A 24,611-nucleotide genomic window follows, 5' to 3' on the forward strand; every position below is an offset into this window, starting at 1 on the left:
GAGAGAGAGAGAGAGAGCGAGAGAGAGAGAGAGAGAGAGAGAAAGAGAGAGAGAGAGAGAGAGAGATATGGCGTAAACAGCGACATGCCGGGTGTGTTCGATACACGCAAAAAAAAACAACAAAAACCAAAATAAATTGCAATACAAAATGCCATTTCACATAAAAAAAGAATGCAAAATCAACGTGTCCTGCGTAAATTGTAGCATCTTTCATCGTTCAATATTCAAAAAGTTCAAAAAGTTGAAGCAACAAAAAACAAAAATACGCACGTGGAACGTCAAACCATTCGTTCGAGCGCTGGACCCGCGGCTGTCAACGCGCCGGCAGCCAAAGCTGTCAAACGAGGCGACCGCTCCAGGGCCGCATTATCCGTGCCAGCACAGTCGAGTCGGAGACACACGCACACTGCGCAGTGTGTGCTCGGGGAGATCGCGATACGGCAACGGGAAACCACGAATGCACAGCGAAGAGTAGTTTTCTTTTTGTTTCTTCCCTTCCTCTCTCTCCCCCCCCACCCCACCACTCCACGCCGTCACTAAAACTGTAGGCGCGGTGCGAAAAATCGTCGTCCGTGGTAAGCTGTCCCATCCCAGCCCTTCGCAGCGGTTGTGAAAAATTGGAGAACAAATATCGAACAAGAGAAAAACTCTCCTCCCCCGTAACGGTGCCACACACCGCAACGGATAGTGCCATTGTGTGGGTGTGCGTGACAAAGCAGCCGGAGGCAGCGGAAACAGAGGCGAACTGTGCGTGTGTGTGTGTGAGGCGGCGGCTCGTGTGTGTGTGTTTTTTTCCTGTGGCAAATTTCGGAGCTTTTCCCGAAACAAATTCGGAGCACACTTCTTTTCAGCGCGTTGTGTGGAAAAACTTTAGAATCTCTATGTGCGTGCGTGTTCCCCCGGCTCCCCTTATCCCCCATCCCGCAATTCCTGCTTCGTTACATCGCCGGCTGAGGAAAGCGTGAAGAGCGGCAGGAGAGGAAAAGGCAGGAAAAGCGTAAAAAAAACCGTCAGTCAGCGCTTTTTTCGCCATTTCCCGTGCTTCGCCTAGATCGAGAGCGGACGCGAAGGAGAGAGAGAGAAAGAGAGGCCATTGTTAGAAGCCATGTTATTTATGCTGCTGCTGCCGTTTTGATGCAATTGATTCGCCGGTGGTTTTGTTTTTTGTTTTCCTCTTCTGCAAAGTGGTGAGATAAAAAAGGCAGCCTGCAGAGCTTTTCCTCCGCGCAGCCGGTGTCCGGAGACGTTCGCCAACCCCCCCTCCCATTTGCCTTGCGCACCCGTTGCGCATCTTCCGTGCGCGTTCCTCATCAGCACACCGTGTTCACACCTTGGTCGGTGTTTCTGTGGTCCGTGTGTGCGTGTGTGTGTGTGTGCGTGTATTTGCCGATGTGCCCGGCAACGTAAAGGTGTGCGTGTGAAGATGTCCGGGCCTGTGTTTACACCAGCAAACAATTTTCCCTACCTTTGTGTGTGTGTGTGTGCGGTTGAGGACATTTTCTTTTCTCGTCGACGTGAGTGGTTCGATTTTTCTTACCGATCGATTTTGACCACCCCCCACCCCATTCCGATGGTGCAATTTTCCTAATACAATGCACATCGCACGTGGTGTGTGTGTGTGTGCGCGTGTTAAGTTTTTTTTCTTTTTATCTTTTATTCATCCCCATCCCTTCTCGCCTTTTCTCCTCTACAAGCACGGTGGGGTGTTTTTTTTCTTCTTCTCCCGAACGACTTCACCATCACGTACACGTCCTGTCGTGGGCTTTTCCGGCATCCTCTACCTCTGCGTCTTTCTCTTTCCCTTCTTGGCCATCTTGCGCGCGTGTGTGTGTTTGTGTGTGTGAAAAGATTTTCTCTGGAATGTCCGTACACTACAGACACACAAGGAGGGGAAAACTGATACAAAGATACAGAGAAAACGAGATAGAAACAGAGAGAAGCACTAGCAATTGCACTTGATAATTAGGTTTTGCTGCTTTTTTTTGCTATTAAATGATACAAAAAACCGTTATTAATTGACCCCCTTCTCTTCTCTCTATATTGTTCGGGTAAATCAAAATTTTGCATGATAATGCCATATTTTCCAGTGACATCATTGTTTTATGTTGTATACTTTCCCTGTAGTGTACCCCCTGTTGGTGTCGGTGTTGGAAAACTCGACGTGCGTGCCCCCCGTGTGTAGTAACGGTTGAGCCACGTTCGTATTGCTCAAAGAAGAGAGAGAGAGAGAAACGAAAAAAAGGCGAGTTAAAAGATAATTGAAGAGAATTTTGATTCACCGGAAAAAAAACGCCGCTAATCCACGTCAGCCCCTGCTTCATGCTGGCCATGCTGTGTGTGTGCGTTTGTAGCCGCCCGTTCCGGACCGTTGGGTGGCTCTACTACAATTCAGCGAAGAAGGAAAGACCCAAGGAAAATGGTGCAAAAGACGTCTCCTTTTCCAACACACACAACCAGGGATGGTGAAAATGGGTTTGGGCAATAGAGCGCTGACACGCAACGAACCACCTGCACCAGCGGGCGGTGGAAAATCAATGTGCAGCGCGAGGTGGTGCATTGTACGGTTTTCCACACCCGCTCGCTTGGTACGAACTCTGGAAATCGATGTCGTGTGGTGGCACTTCGGGGGCCGAATTATTATAGTCGTTGTCGTCGTCGTCCTCTCGGCCCTTTCTGGGAACCATTTTCTTAAAACTCTCATGCACGCTCGCCGGAGTCGTTTCGGGATGACGTTTTCCATCGGAACAGCAAACGGTAGAGTGAGAGAAAGAGAGAGATAGAGAGAGAATGAAAGATGGAGAGAGAAGAAGATAAAGAGAGAGAAAGAAAGATGAGGAGAGAAGAAGATAAAGAGTGAGATAAAGAGAAAGATGGGGAGAGAAGATAGAGAGAGAGAGAAAAAAAGATAAAAAGAGAAAGATAGAGAGAGACAGCAGGAGAGCGAGAGAAAGAATGATAGGAAGAGTAGAAGATATAGAGAAAGATAGAGAGAGAAAGATAGAGAGGAACAGAAAGAAAAAAGCGAGAAAGTGAGAAAAAAGAGAAAGTGAAAAAAGCGAGAAAGTGAAAAAAGAGAGAAACAGTCAGAGAAAAAAATAGAAAAGAATAAGAAAAAAAGCGAAAAAGACAAAGAGAAAGAAAGACAGAAACAGAAGGAGACAATAAGAGAAAATGAGAAAGAAAGAAAAGCGAGAAAGATAAAAAACTAGAGACAAAAAGATAGAAAGAATAAGAGAGAAAGAAATAGAAAGAGAGAAAGAAAAAGAAAGAGAGAAAGAACAACGAGGAGAGAAAGAACAAGAAAGAGAGAAAGAAAAAGAAAGAAAGAAATAGAGACAGAAACAGTAAAAGGAAGAAAAACAGAAAAAGAATAAGAAAGAGAGACAGATAAAGTAAAAGGAAGAGAGACAGAAAAAGAAAAAGAAAGAGAGACAAAAAAGAAACAGAAACAGAAAAATAGAAAGAAAGAGAAACAGAAAGAGAGAGAGAAAGAGAGAGAGAAAGAGAGAGAGAGAGAGAGAAAGAGAGAGAGAGAGAGAGAAAAATAGAAAGAGAGAGAGAGAGAGAGAAGCTTTCGGGAAAGTTACTTTTTTGGGATCTCAAAAAGCTGTTTTTCCTCCCTTTTCCCTTCCTTTTCCATCCCCAAAAATTGAAGGTCAGTCACCTGTTTTGGGTGTGTTTGTTTTCTACGCTAAACGTGATGTTGCATTCAAGTATCTCTTACAAGCAGAAAGTACCCCGAACAAGCATCTCTTACAAGCAAAAAGTTTAGACTCCGAAAATTTTGTTCAAGGATGCGTTACTATTTGAATCCCTATTAGAGTTTTCTTTCCGTGACTAAAGCTGTTTCAGGACAGTTTAACATGTCATCCCGAACCAAATTGTTTGCGGTAGAATGTCAATTCAGCGTATATTGCAGCGTTCAACTCTATCCGAGCATCGCTGAAACGCTTTTGAAACTCATATTTACAACCAACGCGTGTTCCTTTTTCCAGGTCAAGCCTTGGGGGTGCTTAGACTTCCCTCGCGGGTGGGTACTACTGTCTACGAGAAAAGCCACCCATGCACCCATTCAAATGGATGGCGATAAATCGAAATGTAACCATTTTTACGAACTCCACTCGACTTGGAACCTTTAGCACAACCATTTTCCACTCATCGCATGACACACCAAAACACCACACAGAAAATGGCAATCGATTTTCCGATCGGGCGCGCTCTCCGGCGCTTTTATTTTTCCTCTCCTCGTGCTTACCACACACACACGCACGTTTGTGTCTGTGTATGTGTTCTTGCTGCTTTCTCGGCTGTCGGCGGAGTTTCTCGGGTTTCCGTTGCGCCGTCGTCATCGTCGGTTTTCACGAGCCAGCAGCCAGCGGCAGCAGCTTGTCCCTCCAGTTCGCTATGTAGTGTGGTTCGGTTCACACGAAACCAGCACGGACCGCACGGGTGGTTTGTGTGTGTGTGTGTGTGTGTTGTTTGTTTCATTCCTCACACCCGTTTCGATCCCTTCCACCGCCCATACAGGTGCACAGCAGGTGGACAGAGAGTTGGTGGACGGAAGCCCAGAGACATTTTTCCGGGCAAAACAGATTAAAGCAAACCGTGCGCGTGTGTGTGTGTGTGTGCCACACAAACAATTTAAGTTGGAAGCGCCATTAGGAGAAAAAAAATTGAAGAGTGAAAAAAAACGGTTCAAAAGAAGTGATTGCAGCAAGAAGAAGAAGAAGAATCAGTGTGTTTGTGTGTGTTTTTTGTATGTGAGTGTGTGCGGGTTTTCCGCCGCTGCGGACGATTCTAGCGAAAAGCTCTCGGGAAAAGCCCCCCAACAACAACAACAACAACAACAGTGAAAGGAAATCGTCTGTGCACGTGTGTGTGTTTAAAGTGTCCTAAATATAGCCGCGCACTGTGTGTGCGCGCGTGTGCGAACCTCTGTGTGTATGTGCGCGTTGAGGAGACGCAGCCCCGCACCACAACAGCGACCTCCGCGCCCACCACCCATCGCGAGCAAACGGGGGCAACAACACTGTTAGGCGGCCAACACACTGCCCGCTCCTGCTCCTTCTACCCTTTCCAGTAGCGTACACACACACACGTGTAGACAGCAACAGCAGCCAGGATGTCGGGCGTGCGGGAAATACCGGCGGAGGACAGCATCAAGGTGGTGTGCCGCTTCCGCCCGCTCAACGACAGCGAGGAGCTTGCGGGCTCGAAGTTCGTCGTCAAGTTCCCGTCCGGGCCGGAGGAAAACTGTCTCTCGATCGGGGTAAGTAGGAGGAAAGGAGGGCAAGGTGAAAATGGGGATGACCTTCGGGGAGGAAATTTGGGAAGGTTGTGTGTCTGTGTGTGTGTGTGTGTGTGTGTGTGTGTCTTTGTCACTTGTTTTCGTATTACGCAACGACAAGAACGGGGAAAGCTTTTCCTTTTTCAGGGCTGTTAAGTCCATGCCGAGTGGTACGGGAAAAGCTTTACCAGTGAAGCGAAATGTGCAAAGCAGCCCCGCCGCCCGTAAAGGGCAGCCAAAAACAAAGCCCACCTCAAAATGGCGGAACGTACGCGAAACTATGAGCCAAACGGTAATAAAATGTGTGGCCTAAAAAGTGGAAAAATCAGCTGTAATGACATGTTTTTGCCTTTTTTTTTTCTCCTGCCCGAAGCTTTCTACGTTAGATTTTTCCATTGTCTTTCGCTCAGCTATATTATCTCTCTCCCTCTCTTTCATTTGGGGTTTTTGGAGAAAAAAGAAACCCCCCATGCATGCCCCCCATGCAACAGAATGTTTGTGCAGTACGCGCAGGCCTCAACGACAGTCATTGCCATTGCTTTCTGTTTTTTTTTTGTGTGCGAGGGTTCGAATGGAAAAGTGGAAGAATGGAAAGCTTTTCCGCTTTGCCACTGTTGCGGTGCATTAGGTAATTTTCCAGAATGTCTTTTGCAAATCGAAATGTGATTTTCCGATTTCTGTTTGCTGGTAGAGTCGGCATGTCTCGCCGGCCATTTCAATGTTCCGGCCATGCCTAAATGCTGGGAGGGAGTTTGGCAAACAAAAAAAAAACAAACGTTTGCGACCTTGAAAATTTGGGCTGTGCAAGTTTTGGCCCTATTTGGTACACATGCGCATGGGGACACGGGATGCAGTTATTTTTTTGGTTTTGAAGAGATTTTGGGTTTTAGTTTTGGTTTGGAAGAGATATTAGACGTTAAAATACTGCTACAATTCGTGAAAAATATTACAAAAAAAGGGACAACCATTGAAGGTGTGTATGTTTTGTTAAATTTTAAATCAGTCTGCTGTTTTAATTTTTTTTTTATTATTATTATTTGGCTTAGTAGCGGCAGCGCAAGGCAAGCAAGCAAAAGAGACAAGGCAGCGCTTCAACAATCAATCCAGAGAGGGAAAATCAATTTTCTCCTCCCCATTTTCTTCGGCTGCAAGCAGGCGGCAGTGGGTGTGCTTTCTCCATCCTCCCGCGGCCGCAATCAACCACAACAGCACAGCAGCACACGCCCCCGGCCTGCCCACCATTCAACCGAGAGTACCACCATTCAACCGTGTGGAACCGAACCCAATAATAATAATAATAATTGCCCTTGCTCTGTGCTTGCTGCTGCCCCAATGCTGCTGATGGTACACCCCGTTTTGTTCGCTTCACGAGACACAAAACACACACCTTTTTGTGCACTGGATTTTCCTTACCTCTCTATTGATTGTAGTACTAGTATTAAGGGGGTTCCAATCAGTTTGGGTGTACATTCGTTATATATTACCGTATATGTGTGGGGGTTAACACATATACGCCACACACACCTGACCTAGGGCTACAACACGCCATCGGGGGGCTGTGGAGAGAGAGAGAGAGAGAGAGAGAGAGCCGGGGACCCGCGATGGATCTTTTTTTTTCTATTCAATCATTTTTAAATAATCGATAAGTATGGGTGTGGAAAAACATTTCGAAATTAAACTGCATCAATATTGCTTTAAACTCAAAGCGAGATTCTAACTCGAGTCCGCGCTGCTTGCATGCATGCACCCAACAAAGTGCGGCGCGTGCCGCTACCACTTCCACCACGGAGGCGTACCGTGATCGAGCGCGCTTAAAGGCGTACAGGTTCGTTTGCGTATAAAGATGCGTTTTTTTTTGGTTTAAATCATTATTAATTAAATTCCGGCGCAACGCATCGCAGGTTTCAACCTACGATTCATCAAAATCGAAACATGCGTATTTGCTTGTGTGTGTGTGTGTGTGTGTGTGTGTGGGTGTATGTGTTGATTTAATGTTTTTTGCTCTCATTTACCACACCCTTCCCACACACAAACACACAGCGCGCGCTTGCGAATGAGTCACCAGAGTAAACAATTACCCCCATTGGCGCACAGCAAACCCCGTCGCCTTCTAAATAGTGTGTGTGTGTGTGTGTGTGTGTGTGTGTGTGTGTGTGTGTCTCCTTTTTGTTGTTGTGGTTGTTGCTGGTTCCTGGAGCTAGCGGTCATGCGTTGGCGTGCATTTAATGGCCGGCAGCATGCGGCCACCATCTTCGTCATCATCGTATGCGAAAGCTCGGCTTGCTGTTGCTTGTACCGTTGTACGCCTGCAGCACGGTACGGCACATAGCCTTTCTTCTCGCTTCCCACTCGCCGCTCCCTCTCGCCTACACCACCATATATGCTGCGCTGTGTGTAGAGTGGGACACTGTAAGGTGGTGTTGTATTGCGGCACGTTGCCGTTGCCAGCGTTGGTTCCCCAGTGTGTACAGGATGCCCACATTTGGGGGAGTTTTTGGAGCGATGTGCAGCTAGACAAGGCACAACAGAAACCCTTTGCCGATGCCGATTAACCCTCCCGCTCGTGCGGTACTGAGTGGCCGTTTCTTGACACCTCGTTTATCAGCGCATCAGCCAGAAGAAGGTACCGAGTGACGTCAGGTTCGGCGGTTCGGGCCGCGAGACACGCGTGTGTCGGGGCTAGAAACGGAATGAGCGCATCCGACACCAGCCGCTGGCGGCGTCATGTGTTTTTAGTTAAATTCAAATTATGGTTAGCAGCCTACCACAAAAAAAAAAAGAGACACCCCACGTGGTGGAGGCAAAGAAGGTGAACGATTGGCAGACAGTAAGGAAGAGAAGCAGAGTTGATAAAAAAAGAACGATGCCACTCACCAAAAAACGTACCCAACTTCAACTCCCCAGCAGCGTGTGCGTTGTGCTGAATCATCGTCCATCCCCCCGATCGACCAGTGGAATGGTGGTTGTGTGATGATCTCGCAACGATTCCTCTTATCCTCTTTCTTCTTCCACTTTGGGGCGTACGTACGCGGGGAGTCATCTTGTGCTGAATTTTATGATAGTTTTTTTTGTATTAGTTTTTCGTAGCTTCTTCTCGGAGAGCTGCAAAAAAAAAGCTACTGAGCCAAACCAGTGGAACCACACTGGAGGGGGGCTGCGTACATGAAAGTGTGTGCTTTTTGCCCCCGGCCCCCGTCCCTAGACCGACCGAGGGAGAGCGTGGCCAGCCTTTTGGACAACTGGTGCGGGCAGAAGGAAAGCTATAAATAAAAGCGCTCGAAACTTTCCGACTTGCGCCCGTGGTGGGGTTTTTTTTTTGCTTCTTTATCTTCATCCCCCTTTTGCTGTACCCTTCTTTCGTTGGTTAAATTGCTCGCTGCCTCTGTCGCTCCTCATAATGCTCGGGCAGCGGTGCACACCGGAAGCAAACCGCACTGAACCGTGGCGTGATTAGTGCTCTGGAAGTATGTATGTGTGTGTGTATGTGTGTGTTGTGCTTTTTTTCTTCTTCTTTTGCTATATATTCGCTAACGCTTATTATAATATAATGTATACATACACCACTGCCTTTACTCCGATCTCATATACCAACGGGCACATATACATCGCGTGGAGGGTTGCACGCTTCAGTGGGTCAGCTGGACTTTGCTTGCCGCTAACGGCGCGATGGAAAGTCTGACCAACTAAGGAGAAGAAGCAATAGAAGAAACAAAACCTCGCACACACGCGCGCAGACGAAAGCTCTAGAAATTTGGTTGTGTGCGAAAGGGAAGAAAACACCAATCTGCCAAGCCTGTCTTCACGGGCACGCAACCCCCATTGCACAACAAATGAAATAAAAGGCCCCATTGCCTTGTTGGTGTGGTGGCACACACTGCCAACTAAGACACACAGTTGCTGTACTGATCCTGTGTATCAAGATGGGCTTCTGAATGGATTGGAATGTCTATTCCAGCAGACGTTCTAATGTTTGGAGATGCTCCAAGGACCGCAGAGACTCTGCTGGTGTACATTGGAATTGAAAGCGAGAAGAAATAAGCTCTACAATGGCTTCCAAAGTTGGTCTGGAACAATGCTGCGGTGTTTCTCATACGCTAGAATTTATTAATAATAATCAAATTAGCTCAACAACTTAGAAGACAGAAAGAATTAGTTTTTTTTTAATTTCAAGTTGCCTAGAGCGTCTCCAAAAAATAGCGTTCATAATTCTGGAAGACTGAAATCACAAGCAACGGTTGAGAATGCCACAGGAGATGTTTCTAATGCTTTTCTGGAATGGTGCCTAAACACCTGATAACCAGATTCTCTGGATGGTTTGGATATTGTTTATTTTAAAGGTTTGAATATCTTTTCCAAAAATTGGGATACGCTTGTAAAATGGACCAGGGCCTCAAACAATCATTCTATCAGCCATTTAGAAATGTATTTTCCAGGAGATATGTTTTGAGTGATATTCTCAAAATTACGCATCCCACCTTTGAATAACAGATGAAATAAAAGGTCTCCCATTGCCTTGTTGGTGTGGTACTGTGGCACTCACTGCCAAGAAAAACACAGTTGCTGTACTGATCCTTTGTATTAAGATGAGCTTCTAAGTGTATTGGAATGTCTATTCCAGCAGACGTTCTAATGTGGGAAATACTCCAAGGACGCCAGTACATTGGAATTGAAATCGAGAATGAGTAGGCTCTACAATGGCTTTCAAAGTTGGTCTGGAACAATGCTGCGGTGTTACTGATACGCTGGAATTTAATAATATTAATTAAAATAGCTCAATAACTTAAAAGGTGGAAAGAATTCGTTTTTTTTTTCAATTTTAAGTTGCCTAGAACGTTTCCAAATGTTGTTTCTATAATTCTGGCAGACTGAAATCACATGTAAGGGCTTAGAATGCAACAGATGTTTCTAATGCTTCTCTGGAATGGTTCCTAATCGTCTGACAATCAGCATCTGTGGATGGTTTGGACATTGACTGTTTTTTAAAGGTTTGAGTCTCTATTCCAAAAATTGGGATACGCTTGTAAAATGGGCTAGTGTCTCAAACATTCATTCTATCAGCCATTTATAAATGTATTTTACAGAAAATTCCTTTTGAGAGACTTTTGAGAGACACTGACAACTAAGACACATAGTTTCTTTACTGATCCTGTGTATTAAGAAGGGCTTTGGAGTGGATTGGAATGCCTATTTCAGCAGACGTTCTAATGTGTATAAATGCTCCAAGGACGCCAGAGACTCTCTGCTGGTGTACATTGGAATTGAAACCGAAAAGCAGTGGGCTCTACAATGGCTTCCAAAGTTGGTCTGGAACAATGCTGCGATGTTTCTTATACGCTGGAATTTAATCGCAATAATCAAAGTAGGTCGATAACTTAGAAGACAGAAAGAATTAGATTTTTTAAATTTCAAGTTGCCTAGAGCTTCTCCAAAATTTTGCTTCCATAATTCTGGCAGACTTAAATCACATGCAAGGGCTTAGAATGCAACAGGAGACGTTTCTAATGCTTCTCTGGAATGGTGCCTAAACGTCTGACAATCAGCATCTGTGGATGGTTTGGACATTGACTGTTTTTTTAAAGGTTTGAGTCTCTATTCCAAAAATTGGGATACGCTTCGAAAATGGGCTAGTGAACTTTAAGTGACTTTTTGTCCTGAAAATTACATTTTGAAAGACATTTTACTCACTAGAACATCGGAATGATACAAATTACTCGCTCAGTAGTCGTACCTTTTTTTAAGATCTGTGCGTCAGATTAACCGTAACGCAGCTCAATGCTATAAAAAAGACCATTACAGTGTAGCGCACGCCGCAGCATACGGGAGGGCCTGGTAGCTAACAAAACGACTGCTCCAAGCTCCCGCAATTCCACCCGGAGCGGCCGAGTGATATCGATTTTATGTACCGCTCATTAGCTGCGCACACCTCAACCATCACCCGCGCACCGGTGCTCGTGTGGCGTACGTGTATGATTGCAATGAGATCATCAGCACTGCCGTTGTTAGAATGCTAAAAGAAGCCTGCATGTTGTTCGCTTGCCACGAGAAAAAGAATAAAAACAAAACACACACACACACGCCCGACAGAGAAAGAAGAGCCGAAATGGGTTCAAATTTCTCTTCACACAATTCCTCTATCACTGGTACCGATCCTGCCCCCACCCTTCGCCAAAAGTCAAAAGTGACAAGTTAGATAGAAGGTTACAAAGGTTGGTGAATCGTACATTTGCGCTTCACTTTAGCATGGAGTGTGTAGCATGTTTGCTCATCTGCGCCAACAATCTTCGCCGCCACATAGGGTATCATGTGGATTACCCTATTTCTATCTCTCTCTCTCCCTCTCTCGTCCATTATAAACCTCATCGTCTCGAGCGAATTGTTTGTGTGCTCTGATTCGGCGGCTGCGTTGCCTCTTCACTATCTGTTTTGCCAACCTACTCTCTCTCTCTCCTCGGCAGGGCTGTGGCGAGTGTGTTTATTTTAAAAGGCATGACGAATCGCGGCAGCATATCCGCGCGGATGCGTCTTGTCTCACACAGCGATTGCGTGTGACGTTCGTTTTGCTCATCCCAAACCCCCTGAGGGGAGCAGCGTTGCTCCAATATATGATCATCGCCGTCCGGCTAAAGCATTTCCGGACGTCGAGGCACGTTGCGAGGCTTTTTTTCTTTGGGGAATGTTGTTGGGCTTTAGTGCATTTGATAACTTCAACTTTAAAAATGCTCTAACATCAACAATCATTGTTGTAGAGATAATTCGATACGTCACGACACTAACCACCTTCTCTCTCCCACACGCAGGGCAAGGTGTACCTGTTCGACAAAGTGTTCAAGCCGAACGCGACACAGGAGAAGGTGTACAATGAGGCGGCGAAATCGATCGTGTCGGACGTGCTGGCCGGCTACAACGGCACGATCTTCGCCTACGGCCAAACGTCGTCCGGCAAGACGCACACGATGGAGGGCGTGATCGGCGACCCGGCCAAGCAGGGCATCATACCGCGCATCGTGAACGACATCTTCAACCACATCTACACGATGGAGATGAACATCGAGTTCCACATCAAGGTGTCGTACTACGAGATCTACATGGACAAGATCCGCGACCTGCTGGACGTGTCGAAGGTCAACCTGAGCGTGCACGAGGACAAGAACCGGGTGCCGTACGTGAAGGGCGCGTCCGAGCGGTTCGTCTCGAGCCCGGAGGAGGTGTTCGAGGTGATCGAGGAGGGCAAATCGAACCGGCACATCGCGGTGACGAACATGAACGAGCACTCGTCCCGCTCCCACTCGGTCTTTCTGATCAACGTCAAGCAGGAGAACATGGAGAACGAGAAGAAGCTGTCCGGCAAGCTGTACCTGGTCGATCTGGCCGGCTCGGAGAAGGTGTCGAAGACCGGCGCGGAGGGCACGGTGCTGGACGAGGCGAAGAACATCAACAAATCGCTGTCCGCGCTCGGCAACGTCATCTCGGCGCTGGCGGACGGCAACAAGACCCACATCCCGTACCGCGACTCGAAGCTGACCCGTATCCTGCAGGAGTCGCTCGGTGGCAATGCGCGCACCACGATCGTCATCTGCTGCTCGCCCGCCAGCTTCAACGAGTCGGAAACGAAGTCGACGCTCGATTTCGGCCGCAGGTAATGTTGTGTGCGTGCGCTGCTTTAATATTCATCTTTTTAATGTGTCTTTTTTGGTTTCATTATCCCCTCAACCACAGAGCCAAGACGGTGAAGAACGTGGTGTGCGTGAACGAGGAGCTGACCGCGGAGGAGTGGAAGCGGCGGTACGAGCGGGAGAAGGAGAAGAACACGAAGCTGAAGGGCAAGATCGAGAAGCTCGAGGCGGAGCTGGCCCGGTGGCGGGCGGGCGAAACGGTCAACGTGGAGGAGCAGCTCGACCTGCAGCAGGACGCGATGGAGGCGAGCACGCCGAACGTGGAGGTGCTGCTTGCCCAGCCGGCCGATCTGCCGGTGCCGGCGACACCGGGCGGCGGCGGCCTGCCCCTGTCCGCCGAGCGCGACACGCTCGAGGTGGAGCGGGAGCGCCTGTACCAGCAGCTGGACGAGAAGGACGAGGAGATCAACCAGCAGTCGCAGTACGTGGAGAAGCTGAAGGAGCAGATCATCGACCAGGAGGAGCTGATCGCGAACACGCGCCGCGACTACGAGAACCTCCAGTCGGAGATGACGCGCATCCAGCAGGAGAACGAGAACGCGAAGGAGGAGGTGAAGGAGGTGCTGCAGGCGCTCGAGGAGCTCGCGGTCAACTACGACCAGAAGTCGCAGGAGATCGAGCTGAAGAACAAGGAGATCGACATGGTGAACGACGAGCTGCTGCAGAAGCAGACCACGCTGAACAGCGTCCAGTCGGAGCTGCAGCAGCTGAAGGACATGTCGTCCCATCAGAAGAAGCGCATCAACGAGATGCTGACCAACCTGCTGCGCGACCTGTCCGAGGTCGGGCAGGCGCTCGCCGCCGACCAGAACGAGATGAAGATGAACGTGGAGGCGTCGGCGGGCAAGGTCGAGGAGGAGTTCACCGTCGCCCGGCTGTACATCAGCAAGATGAAGTCGGAGGCGAAGAACCTGTCCGCCCGGTGCGCCAACCTCGAGACGCTGCAGCAGGACACCTGCCGGAAGGTGGGCGACTACGAGAAGGATCTGAGCGAATGCCGGCTGCTGATATCGCAGCACGAGGCGCGCATGAAGTCGCTGCAGGAGTCGATGCGCGAGGCGGAGAACAAGAAGCGCACGCTCGAGGAGAACATCGACGCGCTGCGGGAGGAGTGCGCCAAGCTGAAGGCGGCCGAGCAGGTGTCGGCGGTGAACGCGGAGGAGAAGCAGCGGGCCGACCAGCTGAAGGTGGCGTTCGAGAGCCAGATGGACCAGCTGCGCGACGTCCACACCAAGCAGGTGTCGGCGCTGCGCGACGAAATCTCCGAAAAGCAGGAGCTGATCAACGAACTGAAGGAGTAAGTGGGGGGGTGGAGAAGCTGCTTTGTCCTGTGGGGGTGTGTGGGTGTGTGTGTGCGAGCGTATTGCTAATGATTTTTTCTTTTTTTTTTTTCTTTTTTTGTATTGCAGCACCAACCAAAAGCTGACGCTTGCCCACCAGCAGATGACGGCGGACTACGAGAAGCTGAAGCAGGAGGAGCAGGAAAAGTCGGCCAAGCTGCAGACGCTTATGTCAGTATCACCCTTCCCAGACTCGCTACTATTAACACCGCCACAGCATACTACTACTACTACTACCACTACCTTCCACAACCATCATCCATCTAACCTCGATTCGAACAAGCTCCTAGAACAGCAACAGTATCACGAAAAGCAGCAGCACGACTGGCTAGCGCTGGAGGCGGACCCACTGTCCGCCAAGCGCCGGACGCCCCTCGACTACCAGTCAGGGCTGGCGTCACCCGCCTCCAGCGTGGAGCTCGTGCGCCTACTGCAGGCCGTCCTCAGTGAGGGCGAACAGCAGCACCAGCAGCCGTGCAAGCTAGCGTCTCCCGTCGGTCAGCGGCTGTCGAAGCGCGACAAGAACCGGGCGAACGAGGAAAACGCCAAACTGACACCGTCCTCGACACCGGAACGGCACCACCAACAACAGCAGCAGCAGCCACCCGCCCGCAAGCGTGCCACCAAATCGCGCCGGGTGCTGAACCTGCGGGCGAAGCGGGACGATGAGCGGGAAACGCCCGGCCTGGCGGCGGCCGTTGCTCCGCCCGTCAAGCATCGGTGCCGCTCGGCCGACTCCTCCCCAGCACCGTGCGTCGCCGGCACCGAGCTGGAGGGGGTGTGCGGGTGGCCCGGCCGCCTGATCAGCTCGCTGCTGCCGAAGGGCATGCCGACGCTGCAGCTCCATCTGCTCATCTCCCTCACGATGGTGCTGCTAACGCACCGCTGCCCGCAGTTTATGCTGGTGCTGTAAAACAATCCACCCACGGGACTACCCCATTCTCCTTCCCCCCTCTCTTTCGTTTTTTCTGTGCGTGTGGCAATGGTATCTCCTACTCACTGTGTAATGGTGTGGCAAGTTGATATCGTTTTTTTGCGTTTCGGTCCAATTGTTTTGTATAAAGTTTTAGAGCAAAACGAAGCTTTCTTGGCAGAAAAGCAAACCGCTCAGTATTAGAGTTGCAAAAAAAAGCTCCTCTTTTTGGCTTATCCCGCCTATAGCGATAACGGCGATAACGCATCTCAGAGAAGCTCAAAACTCAAGCGCTGCACATTGCGACGCGGTTTGGCGTGATTTATTGTTAGCATTTCCATCCTTCCGGAGCATCTCTTCTTCTTTCTTATTTTTTTCATCATGACAGGAAAATGAAGATTTTTTCCGCATCGAATCTTCTCTTCTTTTGACCTGGAGACGCACGCTCTCTCGCGCGCGCGCAAACCGTCTCGTTACTGTGTGTTGTTAGTTCTGGTAGTTACGATCCGACCGACCCGCCTGTGGCTGGTGGGGCAGATATGGTGGAAGCGCTTACGTTCACGTTTCCCTTTCCCACCGCCCACGGTGGGTGGCAGGATCGACGATAAGTTAGATTACGCCCTAGTTAAATGTTGTTGACTAATATGTAGAGCTACTAGCACCACCGGACCACTCCCAGGCACGCAAAAAGTCGGTGCCGGTCGGCGGTGGTTGTACGATAAATGCTGTAGAAGAAAAAAATGCTGCTCCTTTTGCGCTCCCAAACTCTCCACCCCAAAAAAAGGCCTTTTTGCTTCTGTGATAGCAAAAACAAAATCCCCCCCCCCCCCCTCAGTCCCTCAGTCATAATAGTATTATAGAACAGCGACGATGTGGTACGAACAATTGAGGGTGGTGGGGAAGACTTCTTCTTCTCTAAAAAAAATTAAAGATTGTGTAAGATTAAATCAGGGGGACACACACTTTATCTTATCGTTCGAAGAAGAGCAAGAAAAAAACTAAGTTCGATTAGCATATCTACCGGTTTGCGCAGTCACTTTTGCTGCATTGTTACGTCACGAATGTGTGTGTGTTTTTTTTTTCAAAGAATTTTTATGTGTGTGCGTGTATAAATTTCCGTTTTGCATTGTACGTTAAGCTTGCCGCTAAGCCCACTGCCTCTCGAAGCGGTGGAAGGATTTACGTTAGGTTTTAGTTTTTAGTTTGCAAACTATTTTCTGTATCTCGCACCATCATCGTTCGTGGTGGTGGTGAGGTAGTAGGGTAAGCGTTTGCTGATGGGTGTGTACAATACGGTGGGCCACAGCCAGTGCTGCAAAATATCACTGTCAATGTCATAAAAACAATCGGACTGAAACAAAATGTCATGTCAGTGTCACGTACTCAATTGTGATAATCAGAGGCTGATACTCAAAACAGATTGGTGTGATCAATGCAATGCTTCGTGACATTTTTGCGACCAACGCTTGGTCAGTCATTATGTCATGACTTTTTTATTTACTGAGATCAGTTCCGCAAAACGTCACTGACATAGTCATGACAAATTCCGGCTGACATAAAATCTCTTCTCTGATCATCTCAGCTGTGTACGTGAGCTGATTTGAGCTTCGTTTCAGTCATGAGTGTTGGTGACTGGAAGCACTGCTCTCAGTCAGAAAAAGTCATTATTATTAAGCTCAAAATGTCAGTCAGAGTATTACGTTGGACTCAAACATTCGCATGTCGCAGTCATGACACACTTTTATTGAGTATCAGCAATGAGCATCAAGCTACCGCGGATATGTTCATTGTTTCCTATGTTTATTTTCTCGCGATGATCATGACATTTTGCAGCACTGGTCACAGCTCTGCTGGCGGTGTGGCACACACTATAGGGTTTATAGGGAAGCGGCCCTCATCAGCCCAAGGAACTTCGCCTGCGCGGCGTGGCAATATTGAACGAGCTGTGATAAAGATAACGCAAGAGAGAGAGAGAGGGAGCAAGCGCAAGTAGTGCATTAGGTTTTCGATTAGCGATTGCTTTTGTGTTAGCAATACAATGCCCCCCTCCTCCCCCCTTAGGCTGCCACTCCTGTTTCGCGTGCTCCAACGCTTCCCCAAATAAGCCCGATGGGGGATCACACTCTTGATAGGCGATGAAGACGATGCACAGAATCCGATGAAGAAGGTTCGAATCATTCGCGAACGCGCCGGTAAAAACATCCACAGACACACACACACACATAGACACATACATGAGCCCACTAAACGTGCCCAATTTTCTTGATATGTGTTTTTGTTCTATCGCGCTAGCCATCTCCCTTTGGTCCCCTTCGCTTTCGAGATGTGCGTTTTGGACGTTTTTTTTTTTTAATTGTATCTCCCCCTCTCTCCCTACTTCGAACATTTTCGTTGTGCTGATGTGTGTACATTCCGATTAGGTGTTAAGCTTTTACAACGTTTTATTGATTATCCGTTGCTAACTTTATTGTATTGTTGTCACTTTTTGTTGTTATTTTTTCTCCTTTACCTTTAACTCATTAACTTTAAACTCATCCATAATTTTGCAGGTCACCCCTCCCGCCAAGTTGTTTCACTGTCTCGTTTTGTTTTGTTGTAGTGTTTTAGCCCGGTTTTTCTTTCACAATTTTTGTTTCCAGCTTTTCTCTTCCCCCCATGTATGTCGCGCTACCATTACGCTGGTTGCGCCGCCGAAGACGTGGCGGCAGTGGGGGCTGATATTTCTGTATTTTAAAAGAGCAAAAAAACCCTAATTAACCAAAAACATTGAACGCCCCGCTAAGCGCCGAAAAGCCGAAGCCCACCCACCCCTGGAGCCGAAGAGAAGGCCGGTTTGCGCGTGATTCGTGTGTCGGTTGTGGCGTTTTTTTTTTCTTCTCTTTTTTTTAACGGGACTGTCACACCACCAAATCGATGGATTGGTTAGGGCACATTTTTTGTTTTGTTTTTAACAAAAGACTTCAACAGACACTTTCCCAGGACGGCCCAGGAAAGTAAGGGTAGGAATGAAGAATCATTGTAGCGAAAAGAGAGCAAAAAGAAGAAGAAGAAGAAGAAGACAGTTAGAGAGCAGAGTACGAAGGTGTCCAGACCGCGACCCCAGACACATCGGCCGCATATCTAGTGCTTCCAGGCCTTCCAGGTTCCTCTGGCGCGGTCCTCAGCAGCGTCCGTCCAGAATGGCGTGACCAGTGATCCAGGCTTCGGGGCGGGCGAGTGCGTGCGTGCGTGCGTTTCTGTTCTGATTTTTAGGTTTTTCTAGGTTTGCTCCGGCGGGACTGCTGCGCTTCCTCCGCGCACTGCTTACGGCGAGCAAGCGTGCGCGTGCGGTTCGGCGTGCCAGGTTGCTGTGCTACGATGTTGCGATGTTACTGGGAGCTCAGCGAATCAGATGGATGGCGGCACTAACCTTTCCCATACCTTCCGACCCATCTTGAAATCTTCGATAAGAGAAACACGAAACACAAAAGCGAAATGAGAACATATATGAGCGTATTGTATCGCGTCGAAATCCGTTTTTGCCGGTAAGCCAGGATCGACCAGTAAGACTTCGGAAGCGGTAGGCTCTAGCAAATATCTAGACAGACTGATTTAGAGCTAGGATGCATCTAGGCTTGCAGTCGTTAGGGATACTTTTACGAAAGAGAGCGAGAGAGAGGAATAGAGAGAGAGAGAGAGAGAGAGAGAGAGAGAGAGAGAGAGAGAGAGAGAGAGAGAGAAGTTGGACTGCGTTAGTATCTATTAACAACCACCACGACCAGATGCGACCATGCGGCTTGCTGGGGTTGCGGGCATAAAGAGGAAAGGGCTTCCCGGGCTGCGACGTCTCCGGCTGTAAGCGACGAACTTTTTTGTTTGTTTTTTGCCTTTGTAAAGCAATGTACAGTAAACCAACAAGCAAAAACAAAAAAAAACAACCTGCCCCTCTCCGCACACCACCACCCCATCCGCCTGGTAGATGTTTTATGTTTCAGTTCCATCTCTTCCGTTTTATATTATGCCTGAACAGTTTTTTGTTGTTCTTTTTTTTCTCTCTCTCTGTACTACTGAAACTCTCATACTACCATCCTATATATATGTACTCCTTTTTGCGTTTGAAATGTACACTATCTCTCTCTCTCGCTCTCGCTCTCTTTAGTTCAGCTTTCTAACGAAAATAAAGGATACGGATACGTACGAACAGAGCACGCACTATAAACATGCACCCCAAAATAACTCTAACAGACTTAATTGTGCACACACACCACAAAAACCCCCACAGACACACATACACAGCTATATAACTTAAACACACACACACATATCATACGGAGAGAAAGTTCGGGCTGCTATATCTGCGCGCGTAGACAACGACCAGCTATCGCAAATCACTAACGCCGCGCACACAATCCACGCGAAGGCAGGCAGCGCAAGGGGTCAGCTAATACAGGACAATAATCGGGTGTGAAACCGGATGGGGCCAGAAGACGCCCTTGCTAAAGAGAATTCCTTTTTTCCGTAAATTATGCCGCGCTTGCTTCCGCTTTTGCAGTGCGGTCCGCCGGGTCGATTTGTGTAGCCAATCGAATGCAAGCGCAGTAACGCTAGAATTAAGCATTTGACTGGGCAGATGATGCCCGCACAGTAATGTGTCCCCCCCGTACTGGACGCAGGGAAGGTGCTGTAGTGAAAAAGAGAAGAAAAAAAAAACAAAAATTGCCCGTGTGGCTTTGTGTGTACAGTAAAGGAAGAGGAGAGAAGAAATTCAGAAAATCAAAAAGAAAAACAAACCAAATATGTTATGTACAGTTTATAAGCTAAGAGAGATGATCATATATATATACAGATATTTATATATACATAAGTATAATGCAGAACCTGGCAAGAGAGAAGGCTAATCGGAATGTGAAACAACAACAAAAAGTGTAAATGTATGTTTTTTTTTTGCTGGAACTAAACGAAAAACAAAACCAAAGATGTTGTCAACGTTACCGTGCTGCGCGCTAGGCAGGTGGAGAGCAACACTGTAATCGTAATGCGAGGAAGCGATAGGGAGCGATAGATCGGTAGCGGAAGCGAAGCATGAAAACACGTATGAAACAACCAAGCAAAAACCGAGTTAATTAAACGTAAAAAGACACGAATCTGTACGCAAACTCTGTTCTCATTTCGTTTTACGTTATCGATTATCGTTGATTTTTACGTTACACGGCTAGAGTTTAGTGCGCGCTCGTATCTTCCTTACTAACCGCGGGATTATGTGTCTCGCTGTGGTTTTGTTTTTGTTTACCCTTGCAGGCTTACCGACGAGCGACGCGAACAGGCCCGCAAGGATCTCAAGGGGCTGGAGGATACGGTGGCCAAGGAGCTCCAGTCGCTGCACGCGCTGCGCAAGCTGTTCGTGCTCGACCTGCAGGTACGCGTGGTGTTGCGCGCGCGCGTGTGTTGCTGGTTTGATTGTATCTCATCCCTTTTGTCTTCCCCTTGCACAGGCCCGCATCAAGAAGTCGCTCAACTCGGAGGACACCGAGGACGACGGCGGCTCGCTCGCCCAGAAGCAGAAGATTTCCTTCCTCGAGAACAACCTCGAGCAGCTGACGAAGGTGCACAAGCAGCTCGTGCGGGATAATGCGGACCTGCGGTGCGAGCTGCCCAAGCTCGAGAAGCGCCTGCGGACCACGGTCGAGCGGGTGAAGGCGCTCGAGACGGCGCTGAAGGAGGCGAAGGAGGGTGCGATGCGCGACCGGAAGCGCTACCAGTACGAGGTGGACCGCATCAAGGAGGCGGTGCGCCAGAAGAATTTGGCCCGCCGCGGACCGCAAGCACAAATCGGTAAGCCAGCCGCCAGGGGGCCCTACTCAGAAGCGCTTTTTGGGTGGAAAATTAATGCTTCGTTTTTGTTTTCCATTCGCAGCTAAACCTATTCGAGCCGGCCAGGGGCAATATCTGTTCAAGAGTGGCGGTACGGGCGCGGCCACCACGGCACCGGGCGGCGGCACCGCCATCACGCCGAAGGCAATGGCGGACGAGAAGCGAAAGTCCCAGATTAAGGGTAACTATGTTCGCAGCCACGGGCGGCGAGGGAGCGCCATTATTCATACCTTCTTTTCCTTTTTGCTATTTTCAATTTTTTTTTGGTTTTAGACATGGACAGTTGAATGCATTTTGGCGAGTAGCGAACAAAATGCGCGGCGGGTGGTTAAGTAGTAGTGGATAGAAGCGTCAAATGATGGAGCGAAAGCAGCAAATGCACCAACAACAACAGCAACAACAGCAAATGCCGCTGCGGAAGAACTAGAGACGGAGAAGAGAGAGAGACACACACAGATTCATTACACAAAATCGTGCAAAACCCGACAATGAAAAAAAAAACCGGTATCTAGGAAGCTATTACAACGTGCGACAGGAAAGCAGGCCCCCTCCCTCGCCCCACGAAAGCTCATTTATAGACATACTTACAGACACACACACACACACACACACACACACACACTATGAAATCACCGTTCGGCTCTTTCTCTCTTGCTCTCTCGCGTGTCCCGGTCCCACATTTATTTAGGTTTGAAATTTATGCTCAATCCCCTCTTCCCCTTTATTTTTCATGGCGTTTAATAAACAACACCACCCACCCCAACATAGAGACAGAATAGCGAAATTGTAAAGATATCTACTATTATGTTCTGTATGCGTACTACATTATTAATATTATTATTATTGTATTTTTATTATTCTTATTCTTATTCTTATACCTTAATAACGTAATTTTTTGTCATTCGTTTAAGCCAGTAGCAAAAAGAGAAGAGCAATGTGTGAGACAGAAAAAGAAAGAAGGAGAGAGAGATAAAGAGAGAGAGAGAGAGAGAGACAGAGAGAGAGAGAGAGAGAGAGAGAGAGAGAGAGAGAGAGAGAGAGAGAGAGAAGAAAGGAAGCAGAGTAGCAACAAACATACATACACACATACATACACTACACCGGTTAACGGAATGAGATAATTAGAATGAGTGTGGACAGGGAAGGAACACAACAGGGCTCGCGCCTAGGTAAACGGCAAAGGCTTGTGAGACGATTACAAAAAAAAACTGAGTGGGCTATAAACAGGAAGGTGGAGAAGTAAATATTGTGCTTATCGCTTTGAGTAAGTTTAAAAACAGAAAAGAAAACGAGGAAGACGAGAAAAAAAGTAAACAGAAAACCACTTTATAACAATTTAACGCTAACTATACTTGTGATGGCTGCCAATATATACTGCGCGCTACTACGATAGGATGGGAGCAGGCAGGGGGAGGAGGGGGTTTAGTTTTTGTTTGGAGAGAAAGTGCAATAGGATATCGTGAATCATTCCTCCTTATTTACGTTCTTTTTTTTCTTCTTCTTAAATATATCTATCTCTCCCGCACGCATGCATACGTACACACGGCCACTAATTCACACAAACCAGTTCACCTTTTTGTTTGTGATCTCGTTCAGTCAATGGTATGCTCTAGTTAAAAACAAAAACCACATGCTCTTGCCGGTAAATGGAAACAAAAAAAATTGAACAAAAAGTGAAGCATAATTACAGCGAGAAGGCCAGATATAGAGAGAGAGAGACTGGAGGGAATTCAGATTGAGAGAAAGTGCGTTAGAAAACAGAGTATATAAGGTGGAGGGCGGTAAACTAATTGAAGCAAAGCATGCCCTTCGAGGCGTCTCCATTTCTTCTCCAGATATAGACACACACATACACACACATCCAACAGCTCTTAAATGGACGGTCCATTTTAGGGTGAAAAATGCTAAACCGGAAGTGAGAGAATGCCGCCTTGATTGTATCTCACTTTTCCCAGCGTGTGTTTGAGTGTGTGTATTGAGCTGAGTGTTTTTTTTATCCTTTTAACACCGATCAATGTCTTGTTGTGTCGCTTCGCAAACGGAAAACAAAACCCGGCGCGCTCTGTCTAAGATGTTTGCACGAGGAGTGCGGGGCTAATATATGGGCTAAAGTGGGCTAAAATCTAAGGAGTAACAAAGAAATTTGAAAGTTAGAAAAAATTGACTTAACACACACACATACATTTATATCTTCTACATACAGACCACAATCAGTCTGGTCGTGTGGTGTGGGTGGTGCTTCGAATCGATTAAAAAGATTTACAACAAAAAAAAAGCCGGGGAGAAAAATGGAGGCAACCCTCATCCTACTCATACCCCCCCCCCCCCCCCCTCCTGAAGGCGATGGATATGATCCATTTCCGAGAAGAGGTTGTGGGTGGGTTTGGAAATCCAGAAAGAAAATCCCTGTGCGCGTTTGGGTGCTTATAGAATGCAGCAGAGAGAGAGAGAGAGAGAAAAAGAGAGAGAGAGATAAACCAAGTGAGAAGGAAAAACAGGAAAAATCAACAACACAAACACATACACACCACGTCATGTAATCACACACGCTTTTCAAGCCGTTGCTGCTGCCGCCGCCGCCGACGCCCAGCATCCCCAAAATTATTCAGGCGCGCGCCCAGACGAGGTCGTACGGTTGTTGTGTGGGCAGGAGGAGGGGGTAAAGAGAACGGGAGGGAGGGGGGAGGGGGGGAAGGATTGGCCTGCGATAAATTGCGCTAATAAACCTTATTCTAACATTGCAACACATGATGTAGCTCCAGAACCATCCCCCCCCCCCACCCTCTCGCTCGAGTCTCTGTCCGGGGCCTCCAATCCCGATCGCCCGACCGCTCCCTGGACTTTTTGAATTGCTGCTTATTTTAGTGATCAAACAAAAATATACAACTGATGGTAAAACAAGACAAAAAAAAAAGGCAAGCCAACCAGCCGTGTATGTTTTATGTCGCGTTTGTTAAGTTTGCCGTCGAAAAGCATGCTCTTTCCCGAGTCTTGATGACATTTCGGAGCCGTACTTTGAGCAACTCCACTAACTCACCCCATTATCAATCGCTCTATTAAAGTGTAGCATTTGGCGCCTACACTGTTCTCCATTCGATGGGAACAACCCCCCTGTAAACCACCCCAAACGAGCAAGCGGAAGGGAGATCCCAAGTTCCTGGAACTCCAGCGCGTGCAGTATTCCAGCCCGTGAAACATTTCGCGCTTGAAACGTTTCAACAATGTTTGAAACGAAATCTAACTCAGCAAAAGCTCAGCCCGCACGCGTGTGCTTGCTCAGCCAGCGGTGCATGTGTCAAAACCGGTAAGCTTCCGAAAAATAGGGGTTGAAGCTGTCACTCCAGCCGGGGCAGCCGGGTTTTGGTTTTGCCAGTTGAATTGGCGTTCGGCACGAAAGTTGTGGTGAAAAATGATTATAAAAAATTCAAACAAAAAAATTAAATAAATTCCCTAAAATCGATTGCCGATTGCGGGGTGAAATTTCCTCGAACCCAACAAAAAAAAGGGCAGGAAAAGCTCGCCCTTCTGTTCTTTGTAGGGGGTGCTTG

The 24,611-nt window shown here is 48.0% G+C and overlaps 1 protein-coding gene across 7 annotated transcripts; it reads left to right on the top strand.

Annotated features, from left to right (window-relative positions):
• The first annotated feature begins 355 nt into the window (after window positions 1-355).
• Window positions 356-23,998, top strand: LOC1271664 (kinesin heavy chain). 7 transcript variants are annotated; one of them, XM_061652774.1, is made up of 9 exons: window positions 358-471; window positions 4,528-5,269; window positions 12,085-12,923; window positions 13,004-14,257; window positions 14,370-14,471; window positions 20,491-20,608; window positions 20,685-21,024; window positions 21,107-21,244; window positions 21,337-23,998. In XM_061652774.1, exons 2-9 carry the CDS (start codon window positions 5,123-5,125, stop codon window positions 21,348-21,350), a joined length of 2,952 nt encoding a protein of 983 aa, XP_061508758.1. In that variant the 5' UTR covers window positions 358-471; window positions 4,528-5,122; the 3' UTR covers window positions 21,351-23,998. The 7 variants fall into 7 exon arrangements, with proteins under 7 accessions (XP_061508411.1, XP_061508626.1, XP_061508758.1 ...); XM_061652722.1 differs by having other exon boundaries at window positions 371-575; XM_061652642.1 differs by having other exon boundaries at window positions 357-471; window positions 21,107-23,998.
• Window positions 23,999-24,611: the final 613 nt, after the last annotated feature.

The sequence above is a fragment of the Anopheles gambiae genome, chromosome X, assembly GCF_943734735.2.
Source record: "Anopheles gambiae chromosome X, idAnoGambNW_F1_1, whole genome shotgun sequence".
In the NCBI taxonomy this organism is placed as follows: domain Eukaryota; kingdom Metazoa; phylum Arthropoda; class Insecta; order Diptera; family Culicidae; genus Anopheles; species Anopheles gambiae.

What these genes read in the sequence shown, in the direction of transcription:
- LOC1271664 (XM_061652427.1), top strand. Translation starts at nt 5,123, where the DNA reads ATGTCGGGCGTGCGGGAAATACCGGCGGAGGACAGCATCAAGGTGGTG. An exon ending in AAAACTGTCTCTCGATCGGG is followed by an intron (nt 5,270 to 12,084) that starts GTAAGTAGGAGG and finishes TCCCACACGCAG; the next exon opens with GGCAAGGTGTACCTGTTCGA. An exon ending in ACGCTCGATTTCGGCCGCAG is followed by an intron (nt 12,924 to 13,003) that starts GTAATGTTGTGT and finishes CCTCAACCACAG; the next exon opens with AGCCAAGACGGTGAAGAACG.